The following is a 15,302-nucleotide window of genomic DNA, read 5'->3' on the forward strand; positions in this document are numbered from 1 at the left end:
TCAGATCATTTATTGGATGAGAAAAAAAAAAACAGTGTGTATATATATATATATATATATATATATATGAATATGAATATACTTTTTGGTAGTTTTTTTGGTTTTGTAATATGACATCAGTGATGTCTTTATTGTACAGAGCTAAGAAATCTTGATTTCTCAAGAGTTTAAATAGCCATTTATTTTTCTGGTCCTTCAGATATTTAATATCCTTTATGTCTTTAGTGATATACAGTTAAACCTAAATGCTGGAGCAGAGAGCCGTGGTCTCTTACTGTACTCATCCCAACACCTGCATCTTTAAGTTTTACTGTCTCACGCAGAAGTTGCTGCCACCGAAACTGCATTTTTCATTGTTGTTTTAGGATTTTTCATGTATGTTTGTTTGTTTAAAAAATTGGTACTTTTTTCAGTGTTTACACCACCCGCGATAGACTAAGCCTTGGGAAATGTAGCATTTTGTATATCAGGAAACTGGCTTTTGTAATTGAAAATAGTGATTGGAGCAAAAGTCTTACATGTTTAAACAAAGAGCACTTCTAGTCGCTGAAATGTTTTGCTGTCTTTTTTTTTTTAAGGAATCCTTGAGGTATCCACGTTTTTTATTATCCAAATGGGGTTTGGATCTCATTATTGGTTGGTGTTACTTAGGATGTTTTAAGTGTAAGCTTTAATAACTCAATTTATTGTGGTAGTCCGAACATTTAATAGCTTGTCTTTTGGGGTTGATGCTTTTTCTTCTTCTTTTTTAAATTTTTTGTTACAAAAAAACTTTTTTTCCCCTTTTATATTTTTCTAAATTCTCAAATAGCAAGACTGAAATGAACACAGATTGTTTTTCAGCTGTGCACTGTAAAAAAAAAAAAAAAGTAGATTTTGCAGTCCCCAAAGGTTTCTTTTTGTCCAAGATTTGGCACGCAAATAGTAATGTAACCTCCAATAACATTATATTAGACAGATTGGCTCTATAGGGCAATCATCTGCACTTGACAGTATTATCATAAGTCGTGTATAAATATTAGACTTTGAGAAGTGATGTTTATGATTCCCCTTTGAGCTTATAAAGCTATTTAAATGCTACTCACTATAACAGTTTAATTTTTTTAAATCATCAATAACTTTTGCTGGTGCTCTAAACTGCAAGCGCTTTAGTACCGATTGAACCAGTGTTATTTTTTATTTTCAGCTATGCATTATGTATATTTTATAGCTGCCAGGGGTACTGAGAACACCTGAATGTTAATTGAGCTAATTTGTTAATCACTTTTTACCTCTCTTTATGTTAAGCTCACTGTCTTAAGTTCTTTACCATTGTTGTATATTGTATGCATGAAGCAGATTGGACTCTTGTTGATCCTTTTGACATATTTCAAGCTGATTAATATTAAATGCCAAAAAGCAGTCAGCTTGCCACACTGTATCAAAACCGATACTGCCTCTGAGCTTGAGTCCTTCCTGCTATTTGCATTTTAAAACAACTTATCATAGAATAAATTTGTATACTAAAAGCCCTGACTTTGATTAGGGTATTGCAGAATGCTGAAACATTTTTCTTGTATATGGCAGTAATATGTAGATATGTATAGATTGTTGTACTTCTGTAAGTCTTACAACATCCATAGCTTATTTTTCACTTTTTTTGTTTGCTGCAGTAAGACATCAAAAAGATGCATGCTGATGGTAGTCATTTGCAAAAAATACCACAGCATTTTTTTTTTGGAGAGAGAGATGGAAAATTGTAGAAATGGAAATAATTTATGGACACTCCCATTTAAACCCATTTGTTCATCTCTTTGTTCAGTAGACTGAAGAGTTTCATTGTTCACCGTGATTCTTACACCTGATACTTAACGGCTGCTATTAGTAATGTGAAGAGTCTATTTTCTATTGAATGCACTGCTGTTGCAATTATAAGTTGAGTTGAAAGTCTTGTGCATCTACATAGTTAATACATAGAGAAGTACTTGTTAGTAGCATGTTTGGAGCTGCGAATACAGACGCTGATTGAAGTGGATCCATAGATGCCATTATTCCTTGACCGGGATTAGAAAGCACTACAAAGAGTTGTTTTCAGTATCTGTACAGCCAGCAGAGAACTTTATCATGCTCAACATACGACAAATGTAGTACTTGGTGCTCACATAAAAAGTTTTTATTTTCATACTTTCAACTGTCTCTGCTCCTACTATTATGTTTTAGTACTTTTTATGAATGATACAGTGAATTTCAGCTTTGCTGAAGAATTTCTGAGTTGGCTGAAGTACATTGACAGTAATTGTACCCCCAAATATTTGCATAGTTTGATTTTAAAGACATTTACATTTACATGTCTAAAACTAAAATAACAGACTAAAATAACAGAATGTACAGGTTGTTTTGACCTATAGAAGTAAACATTTTACATCTTAAAAATATTGAGAGAAGTTTGGTAAATTGTCCTCTGTGGATTCGGGTGTGTGTTTTTTATATATTTAATTTAGAAATGTAAAAGAATTATTAAATAAAGGTTTTCACATTCAACCATGGAGGGGGGAGAACTCAGTGGTAAAAATCTGTGAATAAAACCAACAAATCCTATAAATGTATTTCCATATATACAGACAATCATTACATTTAATTACAGAATTATTCAGATATCTCTATTGTTTATATGTACATATAATTCTATTGCTTTTTGTTTGGTTTTTCATTATTTTGTATTTTTGTTGTACTTTATTACTTGGTGTAAAAAGCTCCAGAAATAAAAGCTCTGGAAACAAATGTGTGCTTATTTGAAAATAACATGACATCCCTCTCCACTATTTTAAATCGAAGAAAAAAAAAAAAAGACAGATGGTGGTTGTGACTAAAAATAACACAAGCTTTCAACAATGAGTAAATATTTGAATCATTCAAATCCACAATACTCCTAGTGATCCATTTTGTTCAGACCTGTAGAATATGCTGGCACTCAGATCAGTGATTTTCTCTGACTCCAGAACACATAATGAAATGGAAGAGGAAATTCATAAACTCTGTTCATGATGGTCAGAAGAGGGGCTGGCAGAGTAAATGACAGACGGACTGAAGAATAAGAAGGCAGAGTTCTGCATTTTAATGTAAGTACAGAGCACCTGAATAATGAAACAACCAATCACAATCTGTATGTACAATAAAACTAATTTATTTAGTTGGTTTGGTTTGCTATATGACATTATGAACTCTTACACTGAGAAAAAAAAAAGAGTCAGGCAACTGATTTCTGCAAATAGAGTGATTGAATGAACTGGACAGACTGGACCACAGTCACTCTGGTCCACCACGCTGAAAGAAAGAAAGAAAAGATGCTATTGTCAGTGGTTTGTCCATGTCCATTTTTAGTGTAAACATCACATTAGTCTAAATTTCTTTTTAGCTTCAGAACAGTTACACAGTATTTAATTAACAAAATATTCTTTACTTTCTTGATTTGTAAAAACGTGAACATTAACCTGAATGTAGTCCATTTCATCTAACGCAAGGGTTCTTCTGCGGTATTTCTGAGGGAGATCTCTAACTACATCAAGGCTGTCAGGGGTGCCAGGCAGTCGGCTGATGGGTCCCGGTGGTTTGGGTGGAGGTGATACTGATGTTGTAGGAGGAGGTGCAGATGGGGAGATCTGTGGGAGACAGGCTGCAAGCACATTCAGTGCCTCTTGCACTGGAAATACAGCACATGGAAAATATGTTACCAACAAAGTAGTGGTGAGCCAGCTTTAGAGTTTGCTACCATGATTTAAATACTAAATATCCATCTGAATGAATGAATGATATTCATAAATATCCATCTGCCACAATCGTTAAAAAAATTATTGTTTGTTTGGAGTCTTAAATTTACTATGCTTGCTATTAAAAGCATTTTGGAGACTGCAGAGTGAAGCATCTCATGTATTACACAAATAAAAATTATACTAAACTAAACTCAATGACAAAATTTAGGCAACATATGGGCTTGTTACTGACCATTTGGCCTAGGGATGCCATTCCGATCTGGAAATTTAATTAAAGGTGCATGAGGTCGCACAACCTGCAAATGAATAAATCTAATGAGAACAGTAAAACAAAACGGTTGTGCATAAGTGACTTGTCTACAGCAGGGCTTCTGGAGGTTTTAAGAAAGTAAATGTAAGAATTTACACCTTTATTTAAGACCTTTTTAAAGGCCTTTCCTCCCAAAGTATTGTTTTCTGTCAATTTGATCAAAATAAAGTGAGTTTACAATTAAATCAAGAACAAATATCTGCTAGTGGGCTCAGGAAAAAAAAACATTCAAAGAAAAAAACTGTTTTCACACCCCACTGACAGATATTTGCTCTCGTTTTAATCATAAACTCACTTCATTATGCTCAGTTTATCAGAAAACCAGATTTTATATCTTTATTTTGCATCTCAAGTAAATGTATCCTGATTTAAGGACATTTGGATATTTCTATCAGAAACCTGCATGACTATGAATTTAAGACTTTCTGCTCTGATTTAAGACGTTTTAACACTTTAAATTGTGGAAAGCTGAAGTACAACTCGAAGTCTTAATTAACCTGCAGAAACCCTGTATCTGTGCTTCATTCAAGAGACTGAACAAACATGAAAAACGTAGGCATATTCTGAATATTTAGAGATTGCATTTTATTGTACATAATGCTTAATGTTCTGTTGAGATGACATTGTGGTTTACAGGAAAGAAATAAAGAAATATACAGAGAAGAAACGTGGTTTGCCCACAAGGGCATCTGGCAAACCAGTGAAATCAATGCATTTTGGTGAAGTAAACACACTCAAGATCAAAATTACGAAATACTAAGCAGATAAGTGATCACCGTTTCAACAATGCACCCATATGAACGAGATGTCACAGCAAAACACTAAGTGTACAAGCTGAAGCGAGTGTTTACCTGCACGACCCGACTGGCAGCTGCCATCTTGCTACTCACTTTGCTTCCCATGACGACATCCGATCACTGCTTCCGGTTCAAACACACACAGACAAAACCATAAAGAGTACATTAGCAACCTGAAGAGGGCGCGGTTGTAGTATAACGTAAAGGACAAACGCGGCAAACAAACAGAAGCAAATCGGAAACCGATTTGTTTCCGCAAATCGGTTGTTTTGAACAATTCGTTTAAAAGAACTGGTTCAACAATTATCTCGAATCCTTCAGACCGATTCTACAAACCGACTCAACTGATTCACTGAAAAGACTCGACCTAAAAAAAACGTTTTGATCGCTTCTGCTTTTAGACTTGGCAACCAGGCGAGGCCATGTAAGGACTATCATAAAGGACAATGAATGTGTACGTGTTGCATTAATTATCTAGAATTAACTACAACCGTTATGTTTACTGATACAGTGCGAGTCTAGAGCAGAGAAGCTGTCACATTACTGAATCATGTGGAATGAACTTGAAACAGGCTGTCAATTCATGCACACATACATGCAAATGTATCTAATTAATGAGCTTTTATATCACACATCAATAATACATTACTGCAGCACAACGCAAAATTAATTTATTATACAATAGCTCATCCTGCTAACATTCATCACAAGTGGTTCTGCCTTTAAAATAATGCTACATTTCAAATCTATAGAGCCACGCTTCTTAATAAGCACAATAAACATACAGTCTTACCGACAAGACGCTATGTAGTATTGTATTATAACCTTATTTTTCCATGTTGACCTCCGAATTTCCGAAACACACAATACACTATGCGTACAGTGGCCTGGCTGTGGCGGCCAATCCTTCATTTCTGCTCATGTTTAGGTTGATGCAGGTGGGCGGGGTTTCGAGGCTCACTCTGGTCACATGACTGTCATGTGACGTCAAGACTTCCTGGCGGCAGTTTCAGACGGGGTTGAAGTCGCGCTGCTCGGAATCGTGCAATAAAAAAAGGGAATATTAGTAAACAAAAGCCGCAACAGAAAGAACAAGAAGCGACGGTAAGTGAAACAAGATGTTTAAATACGCTCACTTGGCGAGTGTATTTATTTTTTTTATTTTTTTATATCCTTATCCGGTAATTATAATACGGGGTCCATACGGGGTTTGGAAAAGTATGGATTTTGATTTAAGTATTTTACAGGTCTGGAAAAGTATGGAAAAAAGAAAGCAAAGTGTGGAAAAATATTTGTGTTTCCAGACTTTTGCCCCTATTTAGTTTTTTATAATAGAAAACTAAGAATTTAATGAAAATAAATGTACTGTACAAGCAGTGAGTTTTCATGGCAGCTGTTAAGTGATTCTTTAGTGATTGTCAAATACCACTGAATTAATTCACAGTGCACTTTTCATTATGCAAAATGCAGGTTATAATCATATTAGGTTTCTTCTCATGATATTCTTAGCACCGTACATAGCCAAAAGGACCTTTGCAAAAATAAAAAATATACTGACATTTATGTGCGCACAAGAAACCATTAAACTTAGCATTTAGGACAATACACACTGAGGCTCCTATTGTGCCATCAGCCCATTTCACAGTGTGTTTTTTTTGGCCTACACAAAGTATGCGTTAAAGAGACATAAGGCCTTGAAACATGGCATACTGCCCTAACGAACACTTTTTTTTTTTTTTACAGTACCAGTCTTTTTTATAGACCCATGAACTTGGCAAATTTTATGCCATCAGCCCATTTCGTGTCATGGTTTCTCCGCCGCCACAGAGGATGTGTTCAATTAGACATTAGGCCTTTATATTAGAGGTACTACCATAAGAAAAGCCAAATTTTGAGCAAGTAGATCTCTGTTAATTCATATGCATACATTCTCTCGTTTTATTCATAGTAAGATGGCAGTGATGCACAAAGGAAATAGGTTATATAAAACTAGAAATTGTAATACGTAAGCATGCAATAAATTCCCATGCATACTGTATGTGAAGAATTTCTAGAGGGCACAAAAAGTTTCTTGTGTGCATGTGTAACGGAGGCCAGCGAGTAAGTGCTGTGCAGGTAAACCTCACTCCCCTGATCTCAAGAGACGCACTAGCGACTGACGCTAGTGGCTGCTGTCTTTAGCCTCCTTGTTAGTGCGTCTGCCTCCCATGCCGGAGACCCACTCGGAACGAGAACGAGGTGTGGCGGTGAGGACCCGGGAGAGAGGGGTTACACATGTAAAAGTCTGTTTTTTTTTTTTATTATTTTTTATTTTTATTTTAGGGGCTCTGTATGTTGTCACTTAGAGAAAATCAATGAAAAAAACCTTGAGAAAATAAAAAATATTTACAGATGGCTGTACTATATACAAAATATAAAGTTGAAAATCAGGGCCGTTGCTAGTGGGGTGAAAGGTGGTGACGACTATAGGGGTCCATGGCTGAGGGGGGCCCCCCAGCGATTTCAACCGACTGCCCAAGGCCAGCATAAAAAGACGGCCTGCGCATCATCACGAAAGCTTATCAATTACACATGTTTTAAGTCTTGCCAATTTAAACATTCAAAACAGTTTAAAGCATTCAAACACAAGACGTGGAAAAACTCAACTGAGAGTTCGGAGCACACGGAGAGCCGCGCAAACACCGAACTGAGCTCTTCTGCGCTTCCTCCCGTGCCTGAACGAACAAATACACCTCACCAGTTTAAACACACAAACACAAAACGACATGAAAAGCTTAATTCAGCACCCGCACGCTGTTTTGTGCGCACAGCGCGCACTCAAAGAGCCGCGTCTCACAACCCTTGAACACCGAGTTGAGTTTTGTCTCTTCTTGCTCTTGAAACGTCAAATACGTACAACATTGTCACAATACCTGTCTTTGCGAGCATCCTCGAAAAAATTGTCGGTTATGTCTTAAGTGAAAGTAAACAGTTGAGAAAGAAATCGAATGTGTACCATTATATTGGATGTATTGTCTCTTAAAGTGACCGCACCTAATTTACTAGCTGCTGTCAGTGTCCATAATGTTAATACAAGAAATTAAATGGGAGAAAATCACTCACTGCTCTTTACTGAATTACCTTGTAGTTTTAACAAGAATTAATCTATATTTAATTTATACAGTGAAGACTATGCAATGCTATTTACATTTGATTATTCAGTTTCTGTACCTGGTCATCTACAAACTTGAAAAATCTTAAACATTGTTTAATTTGTATATTTGTTTATTTGTGCTATTTACACAATTTCAAACAGGGCCCACCGGTACAACCTGCACAGGGGCCCCGCAAACCCCAGCTATGGCCCTGCTGAAAATAATGCTCTATGAACCATTTATGTTAAATATGGTCCGAAAATCTACTGAGAGGTTTGGAAATTTGAGTCTGGAAAAGTATGGAATTTTGAAATGGAAAATGTGTAGGAAGTTAGGAACCCTATTATAAACAACTGGAAAGTCACTGGAATTCATTGGTTATGAGGTGCGAGAACATTGGACCCAATCAAAGCTCATTTGGCACCTATTTTAGAAACTTTAACTCTGTTATATCAATTATGTTGTATAAATTATCTATTTTGTTTCATAAATGTAAAATAAATCTATATACGTTTTATATCTGGGGTCTCTGAAACCTTGAAATTTGAATGGGATTAATGGTGTTTTTATTTCTGCACAGATATACAATGATGAGTCTCAGTCATCATGATGAACCCTCTTCAGATGTTGATCCAGTTGAAATGAACAACAGTCTGCATGATACAACATCAGCTTCTGATGGGGTGACACCCACACGTTTATTAAAGTGATTTCCCATTATTTCATTATTTTGTTTGAATGATTTGTTATCTTCTTGCACCATTGGGCAGAGGACTAATTAACAGTATATAACTACTATATACTGTTATATACTATGTATTGTATTCTATATATATACAATGATAGATAAATAGAACTATACTCAGTCTGTTTCTTGTATGTCTTGTTTTTTCTCTCCTCAAGAATGAAAGAAATAATGGAAAATCAGTGCTTTGAAATGAATGTTAAAGTCAGCATTGGTAAGCTCAAATTTTTATGTGAATAAATACGTGACGTGACGTGACATGTGGCCAAGTATGGTGACCCATACTTTGAATTAGTGCTCTGCATTTAACCCATCCAAAGTGCACACACACAGCAGTGAACACACACACAAACACCGTGAACACGGGGGTTCGGTGCCTTGCTCAAGGGCACTTCAGTCGTGGTATTGAAGGTGGAGAGCGCTGTACATTCACTCCCCCCACCTACAATCCCTGCCGGTACGAGACTCAATCCCACAACCTTTGGGTTACGAGTCCGACTCTCTAACCATTAGGCCACGACTTCCCCTAAAGAACACTTATGCAAATATTAACCACTAATAATTAACCTAATGCTAATTGCAGTGTTTGTTTCTAAGGAAAACATAAAGAGTCATGTGAAGCTGATGCAGACCTGTAAGTGTTTTTGAATTTATGAATGTATCTGTTTATATACTATATGTTCTAAAATAACCTGACATTTATATTATTAACAATCTGTAGGTCCAAGTATGAAAGTGAAATAGAGCAGGCAAGACTCTCATATTTCAACAAAACACTGGTATTGAACAGGTAAAGATGCTGTGGTATCAAGGATTTTTTTTGTTTTTTTGCAATCCAGTGTCCATGTGTCCAAAATTATTCTTTGTTTTTGTGTAGAATGCAGATTTGGAATGCCATCATTGAAAAGATGATTCAGAATGATGCAGATGCTGAGTGAGTGAATCCTAATTGAAATAAATCTTATCTAGGTATTCTGATATTCAGTTGTCCCCAACTTTCATCATACAGGGCATTAAAAGAACTGACCAATCAGAACACTGAGCTATGTGAAAAGACCTTGAAAGTTTTAAAGGTGGGACATTCCCTGCTGTTTTAGAAAAAACATTGTCATTTTTATGAATAATTCAATTTCTAAACACTTTTTTTGGCTATAGAATACTTCATTGCTGATCTTTTTTCCAGGAAACACGAGAGCTTCAGGACCAGATCACAGATGTCCAAACGGAAAGACTTGGTACTTGCTGTTTTAATTACACTTGCTGACTTACATCCAGGCCAAGATGGAATCATGCAGACTTTTTAAAAGCATTTTCTGCTGTGTTTTTATTTTTCATTTGAAAGCTTGTTTGACAGGATGTAACAATTCTGATGGGTAAAATGTTCATTTAAAACTGAAAAAAGAAAGCTGCAATCACATTTTCAGTATGCTGTTTAGTAGAAAATTATCTCATTCGTGTTTTCCTAGACCTAAAAGGACAAATTAAGAAGAAAATGCAGGAGATAAATGAGTTGAAACAGGTGAAGGAAAACCAAGGAGAAGTTCAACAGAGAGCCAAGGAAAGAGCTGAAGCGGTCCTACAGAAATACCAGAAGGTCACCACCATTTTACAAAATGTGCTGCGGGTATGTAGCTTCTCAATGCTTGCTTGTGTACTTATCATTCTAATTCAATCTATCTTGCTGTTTATTTTTTTTTGGAAACACTGCATTTTGAACTGCTGTCATAAAAATCTTACTTTCAGGGAATCATACTGGCCAGTAAAGTCAACTGGAGGGATGATCCTAAATTAAGGGACATTGCAATGGGACTAGAGAACATTCCCAACTAAAGACCTGTATGAACATAGTTCTCCAATGTATGTAATTTACCTGTAAATGTGCTCACTGTTACCATGTTCAGAGTAATGCATATTTAAGCTTTTTATAACGGCTCAGTTGAGAATGTTTTAAAAGCACTCTGAATATAAGATAAATGATATTAGATTAAATAAATTGCGTTTACCAATGAATTTACTTTTTAAAATAAAAAAATTCTGACTGATCCTTCAATAAAGGTTGATATACAACCACATTCACCACCAGCTGTACTTCTGTAATGCCATGCACTTAGGTGAAACAGGATATTCAACAAGTAAAAAGGCCATTCCACACAGAATCAAGCCAGACCTGAATGCTTAAGGGCTAGTTGGCTTTTCGATTAACATTATCTAATAACATTACCTTTTACAAAGTATTTTATTTTCCAGCCACTTTAAGTGAAAAGTTTTAATACAGACATAAAAAAAAATACAGACATGATTTAATAAAGTTCAAGCAGTAGAAAGGATAAATTGTATCATATTTTCACCACCTGTCCTGCAATACATGGGCTCACTCTCTTCCCCTCCACCGGCACAGGGTTTGGCTGAATGAGTAACCTTCCGTAAGTCCCGCCCACCTGTCCTTTAGTGAGACGGCCAGGATTGACACACACACAGCCAATCACATCCTGAGAAATAATGGAAAATTAATTTTCCAGTCAGAATTGAAATAACCTTTTATTTGACATGGTATATAAATAAACATATCTGAAAATGTGAGTGATTTACCTTGATGAAATACCGAAGTTCAGAAGGAACAATAAGAATATCAGGTGTGAGGTTCATTTGGCTGAATTGTTGAAACTTGTCATAATCCATGTTAACTTCCTCCGCAGGAGGATAGAGAGGATAATAGCTAAAAGAACAATGAAATGAAATCTCAGGAGCAGCAGAGAAGAGCACAGACAAACAACATTTTACTACTAATTAAACCTGAGGTAATTTCATTTGAAAGATGAGAAATTAATGCGTTCTACAAACCTCCTCTGGGTCAACATGTGTTTCATGATCCGTGTGAAACGTTCTGTGCCCGTGCCACTACAAAAACCATAATTATACCATAAATCAGTGCTTGTGCTCACTCATTGCTCTGAAGAAGTTATTCTTTTTAAATCCACTTAATGTTAATGAAATAATGTAAGTTCACATTTTAGTTGTAGGTTGTTTTCATGCTAGAATTACTAGTTGGTTCAGTATTATTACCAGCTGATCTCTTCTGCTCCCATATGAAACAAAATGTCTGTAGAGGTCAGGCCAAATGTCACATTACTGATGAGGAGCGTGCAGGGGTCAGAAGCTAAGGTCACTCGCTAGGGGTGGAAAATGTATATTGGACAACAAGAGTAGAAATAGAAACGGTTTAATTATTGAGGTAAAGCATTAAGACTTATTAAATAAAGCCATGTCTTTCTAATTAAGTTTGCCCCGAATCACATAAATGATAAAATATTAATCACCAGCATTTAAAAATAAAGAGGACGGCCAGTTACATTCAAAGCATGTAGCTAATCATCTCACCGCTGAATCATCTTTGCTGAGGCTGCTCAGGTTGAAGGGTGGCTGAGGATAAATGTAATGATGATGGACATCCCTCTGAGACGGCACAAACACCAACCTGCATCCCGACCTATAATAAAAGAATGCGTGCAATGAAAACACACAGTTGTACATTGTGAGCACTTTCTATAAAGATGTGAAGAAAAAAAAAAATACAAACCCTTTGGTTCCTTCCACTATGCTATCCACACATCTCTTGAAGATGGTTTCAAATGTTTCCGTTACCTGGTTTTTCTGTTAAAAACACATCAAGTGGTTAAATTTGTGGCCATTATGAAAAATGTTAATATAGGAATTTCAAATACATACGAAATCTGGATCACCTCAATCTGCTCATGTTTGGAATCAACAAAAGGCCCAAGCTGTAAGAGAAATAGTTAATTACTAGTCAAGATTCCACAGATTTAAATACATTTAATTAAAATGTCCATAAAAGCAGTCACACTGTTACATGAATTAGGTTGTCACAATTGTAGATTGTTGGACTAAAACACAACAGAAATGTGTCTAAAGCTGTACCCACCAGAATGCACACATCAGGCCGATCTTTATTGATGATAGTAATGAGGTCAATCAGAGGGTCATAGGTCAGACTTTCAGAGGGGGTGTACGGTCCACAAGCCATCACAACCATCACAGGCTCAGACACTGAAAAAGTGTGTTATGAAGGGTATACTGTGAGTATTGATCTCAACAGTGATGTTCTTGATATATATTTTTACTAATCTTACCTTCATCCATTTCTTGTTTCACTTCAGGACAGTGAAAAGGCAGGGGAATACCCTGGTGGAGAAACAAATCACAGAATAAATATCATAACTCATTATTCAACAAATTCTAACCTATTCCAAACAGATTTAAACTAAAAAGAGTCATATGCGAGAGATACCTCATATAATTTGGTAGCAACAAACGTCTCCCCAGAGGGATTCATACCTTCCATGACAACAACCTACAAAAGAGAGTAAGAGAACATTGCTAATATAGATAATAATTTATGCCAAACACATTGCATGATTAGAGATGGGGGAAAAATACTTTTTCCAATACATGCTCTTTCTCAAATGAAAAATAATAAATTTTAGGTTCATTATTAATAATTCTGGTTCATGCAATTATATGCAATATAATATCACTTAGTAATAAGATGAAGATGAAAACAAATATATAAGAAAAAAAATGCATCAAATTGTAGGCATGTATCTCACCTGTCCAGGAAAAAGTGAGAACTCTTTGAGCTCAGACAGATCCACAGGCACCTGTCTGCCCCCCTGTTCCTGTCCGGCCTCCAGCAGCACAGATTGGGCATTGAGCTTCCCGTTACTGTCACAACACACTTGGCCCAGCACTGTGATGCTATTCTGCAAGAGAGAAAGAAAATGAGATCACAGTTAGTTAAAATGGATACACACACACTGCAGAATTAACTTTTGCAGATAAATATTTTCCTTTTTATCACTTTGAGAATAGAATTCTTTAGCCTCTTTTCCTTATTTAGTCATGATGATGTCTGTGCTTGTACCTGAACAGGTAATGAAACTGCAGAGAATTCCTCTATGTTAAAATGACTCCGGAGTTCTTCTCCAAGTTCTTCAATCTTTTCAGTCAGAACTATAGATGAGATAGAGAACATCTATAAATATCTAAAAAAGACAATCTGTATGTTTCATGCAACACACACACAAATCTACATCCTGCCATGCAGGTTAGAACGGTTTCAGTAATCGTGGAAGAATCCACATCCAACATAATGCACATTTAAAAAAGAACAATGCTTTGTCAATGAGAACATGGCCTCACCGTCCCGCACGTCTCTCAGTCTCTGGAACATGTATTTGTAGCTGCTGATGAGTGAATTCTCTCCTCCTTCCAGCATCTCGACCCTCACAGAGCTCTGTCCTTTACCCGTCCAGCGAGGACCCTGCACCGTCCCAAACGACGAAACCACCTCTCCTCGCCCACCACGCATGCCGTATTTTTGAGAAGGAGTTGCACTACACAAACACATAACACAACTTTATATTTATAGAATACATTTTTTATATCATCTGGAAGTTAAAAGACATCAGATTCCGGTTACCATGCTAATTTCCACAGTGTCTTTAAGGTAATTATTGGTCGATCAAGTTATGGTTGTGTTGGTGATTTTGTAAATAGTTCTGTTGCCTCATAAAGGTCTCACATATTCAAATCTGAATAAATGTTTGGTGATTTCATTACCTTGGCGAAAAGCTGGCAGGTGACAGCAACAGACTGGGACTGGGGAGTCGGGCCACACCTCTCTTGGACTGAGGATGTTCTGGGGTGGTCAGCGCTCGCTTCTGAGAGCCCTGCAGTCACAAAGAGATAGGAATACATTTACATTTGTGCTTTTTGCCAATCCGGTTTCAAAGAAAGCAAATGTCAATAAACTGGAAATTACAGCAGTTGAGCAGACCAAATAAACAATTTGGGTTTACTTTTAAGAGCTGAGCTATACAAGATTTTCTCATTTGGAATCAGTAATGCATTTTTATCTGTCCATCTATATTTCCATCAAGTGTCCCCTATTAATCTGTCTCCAATTTTTCTTACTTTGGCAGGTGTTGAATAGGAATCCAGCATGCTCTCCTCTTCCTCTTCTGCGCGGATTCTTTGAGACTCTGTTAAAGAATCTATTTTGATAATTTATAGTGAAAAAAAATGATTACATCAAATTAAACCCAGTGATGGTTTGAGTGATAAGGATACAGTTCCTGAATAGAATTGATGTCTCTTGTCTTGTTAAACTGGCTTCCCTTTGATGAGCCTTTAGGCTTTTTCTTCTTGTTCAGTATCTGTAAGGAGCACATAAGCAGTATACAAATCAAGAAGGGAAACATAGGGGATCTTATTTATTAAGGCATCTCAGGAGATCTCAGAATAACTATGTTGCAGTTATCATGTTTTGCACACTTGTACTAACTTCATGTTCAAACTGGTCCAGGTTATCAAGAGTGAGCGGCAGCTGGTCTTTACTGGAGCTGAAAGCAAACCACTCAAATACGATCTCATCCCCCTTCAGCCTGCGACACAAACACTGCTCCAACACTACAAGAGACAATTATTACAGTATATCACCATCATAAGAGTGTAATGTGTGTGTATATATATATATATATATATATATAT

General features: G+C 36.4%; 3 protein-coding genes across 8 annotated transcripts in view; 1 reads left to right on the top strand and 2 right to left on the bottom strand.

The window, feature by feature from the left end:
* Positions 1 to 1,721: 1,721 nt before the first annotated feature.
* On the bottom strand, positions 1,722 to 5,781 carry LOC107699743 (28S ribosomal protein S36, mitochondrial-like). 4 transcript variants are annotated; one of them, XM_016501095.1, is made up of 5 exons: positions 5,650 to 5,781; positions 4,911 to 4,976; positions 3,982 to 4,045; positions 3,471 to 3,679; positions 1,722 to 3,303 (listed from the first exon to the last, which is right to left on the bottom strand). In XM_016501095.1, exons 2-5 carry the CDS (start codon positions 4,959 to 4,961, stop codon positions 3,286 to 3,288), a joined length of 342 nt encoding a protein of 113 aa, XP_016356581.1. In that variant the 5' UTR covers positions 4,962 to 4,976; positions 5,650 to 5,781; the 3' UTR covers positions 1,722 to 3,285. The 4 variants fall into 4 exon arrangements, with proteins under 4 accessions (XP_016356581.1, XP_016356588.1, XP_016356597.1 ...); XM_016501102.1 differs by having other exon boundaries at positions 4,911 to 4,979; XM_016501111.1 differs by having other exon boundaries at positions 5,682 to 5,779.
* Positions 4,995 to 10,874, top strand: LOC107699730 (centromere protein H-like). Of its 2 annotated transcripts, XM_016501085.1 has the most exons (12): positions 4,995 to 5,310; positions 5,785 to 5,960; positions 8,152 to 8,263; positions 8,571 to 8,696; positions 8,894 to 8,949; positions 9,333 to 9,369; positions 9,457 to 9,525; positions 9,613 to 9,669; positions 9,745 to 9,808; positions 9,919 to 9,970; positions 10,202 to 10,359; positions 10,479 to 10,874. In XM_016501085.1, the coding sequence occupies exons 3-12, from the start codon at positions 8,196 to 8,198 to the stop codon at positions 10,563 to 10,565; spliced, it is 774 nt and encodes a 257-aa protein (XP_016356571.1). In that variant the 5' UTR covers positions 4,995 to 5,310; positions 5,785 to 5,960; positions 8,152 to 8,195; the 3' UTR covers positions 10,566 to 10,874. The 2 variants fall into 2 exon arrangements, with proteins under 2 accessions (XP_016356571.1, XP_016356562.1); XM_016501076.1 differs by having other exon boundaries at positions 10,202 to 10,874.
* A 132-nt stretch (positions 10,875 to 11,006) lies between these two features.
* LOC107699706 (DNA polymerase alpha 2, accessory subunit) overlaps positions 11,007 to 15,302 on the bottom strand; it is a 4,943-nt gene continuing 647 nt past the window's right edge. For both annotated transcript variants that reach the window (XM_016501041.1, XM_016501049.1), the window contains exons 3-19: positions 15,097 to 15,221; positions 14,883 to 14,968; positions 14,727 to 14,784; positions 14,373 to 14,482; positions 13,953 to 14,146; positions 13,675 to 13,763; positions 13,361 to 13,513; positions 13,042 to 13,104; positions 12,884 to 12,935; positions 12,676 to 12,800; positions 12,476 to 12,514; positions 12,313 to 12,386; positions 12,114 to 12,222; positions 11,799 to 11,905; positions 11,577 to 11,633; positions 11,325 to 11,451; positions 11,007 to 11,224 (exon numbers count right to left, since the gene is read on the bottom strand). In XM_016501041.1, the coding sequence (XP_016356527.1) occupies positions 11,072 to 11,224; positions 11,325 to 11,451; positions 11,577 to 11,633; positions 11,799 to 11,905; positions 12,114 to 12,222; positions 12,313 to 12,386; positions 12,476 to 12,514; positions 12,676 to 12,800; positions 12,884 to 12,935; positions 13,042 to 13,104; positions 13,361 to 13,513; positions 13,675 to 13,763; positions 13,953 to 14,146; positions 14,373 to 14,482; positions 14,727 to 14,784; positions 14,883 to 14,968; positions 15,097 to 15,221 (1,721 nt within the window). In that variant the 3' untranslated portion in view covers positions 11,007 to 11,071. The remainder of the gene's footprint in view (positions 11,225 to 11,324; positions 11,452 to 11,576; positions 11,634 to 11,798; positions 11,906 to 12,113; positions 12,223 to 12,312; positions 12,387 to 12,475; positions 12,515 to 12,675; positions 12,801 to 12,883; positions 12,936 to 13,041; positions 13,105 to 13,360; positions 13,514 to 13,674; positions 13,764 to 13,952; positions 14,147 to 14,372; positions 14,483 to 14,726; positions 14,785 to 14,882; positions 14,969 to 15,096; positions 15,222 to 15,302) is intronic.

The sequence above is a fragment of the Sinocyclocheilus anshuiensis genome, unplaced genomic scaffold, assembly GCF_001515605.1.
Source record: "Sinocyclocheilus anshuiensis isolate Anshui unplaced genomic scaffold, SAMN03320099.WGS_v1.1 scaffold477, whole genome shotgun sequence".
Lineage (NCBI taxonomy): Eukaryota > Metazoa > Chordata > Actinopteri > Cypriniformes > Cyprinidae > Sinocyclocheilus > Sinocyclocheilus anshuiensis.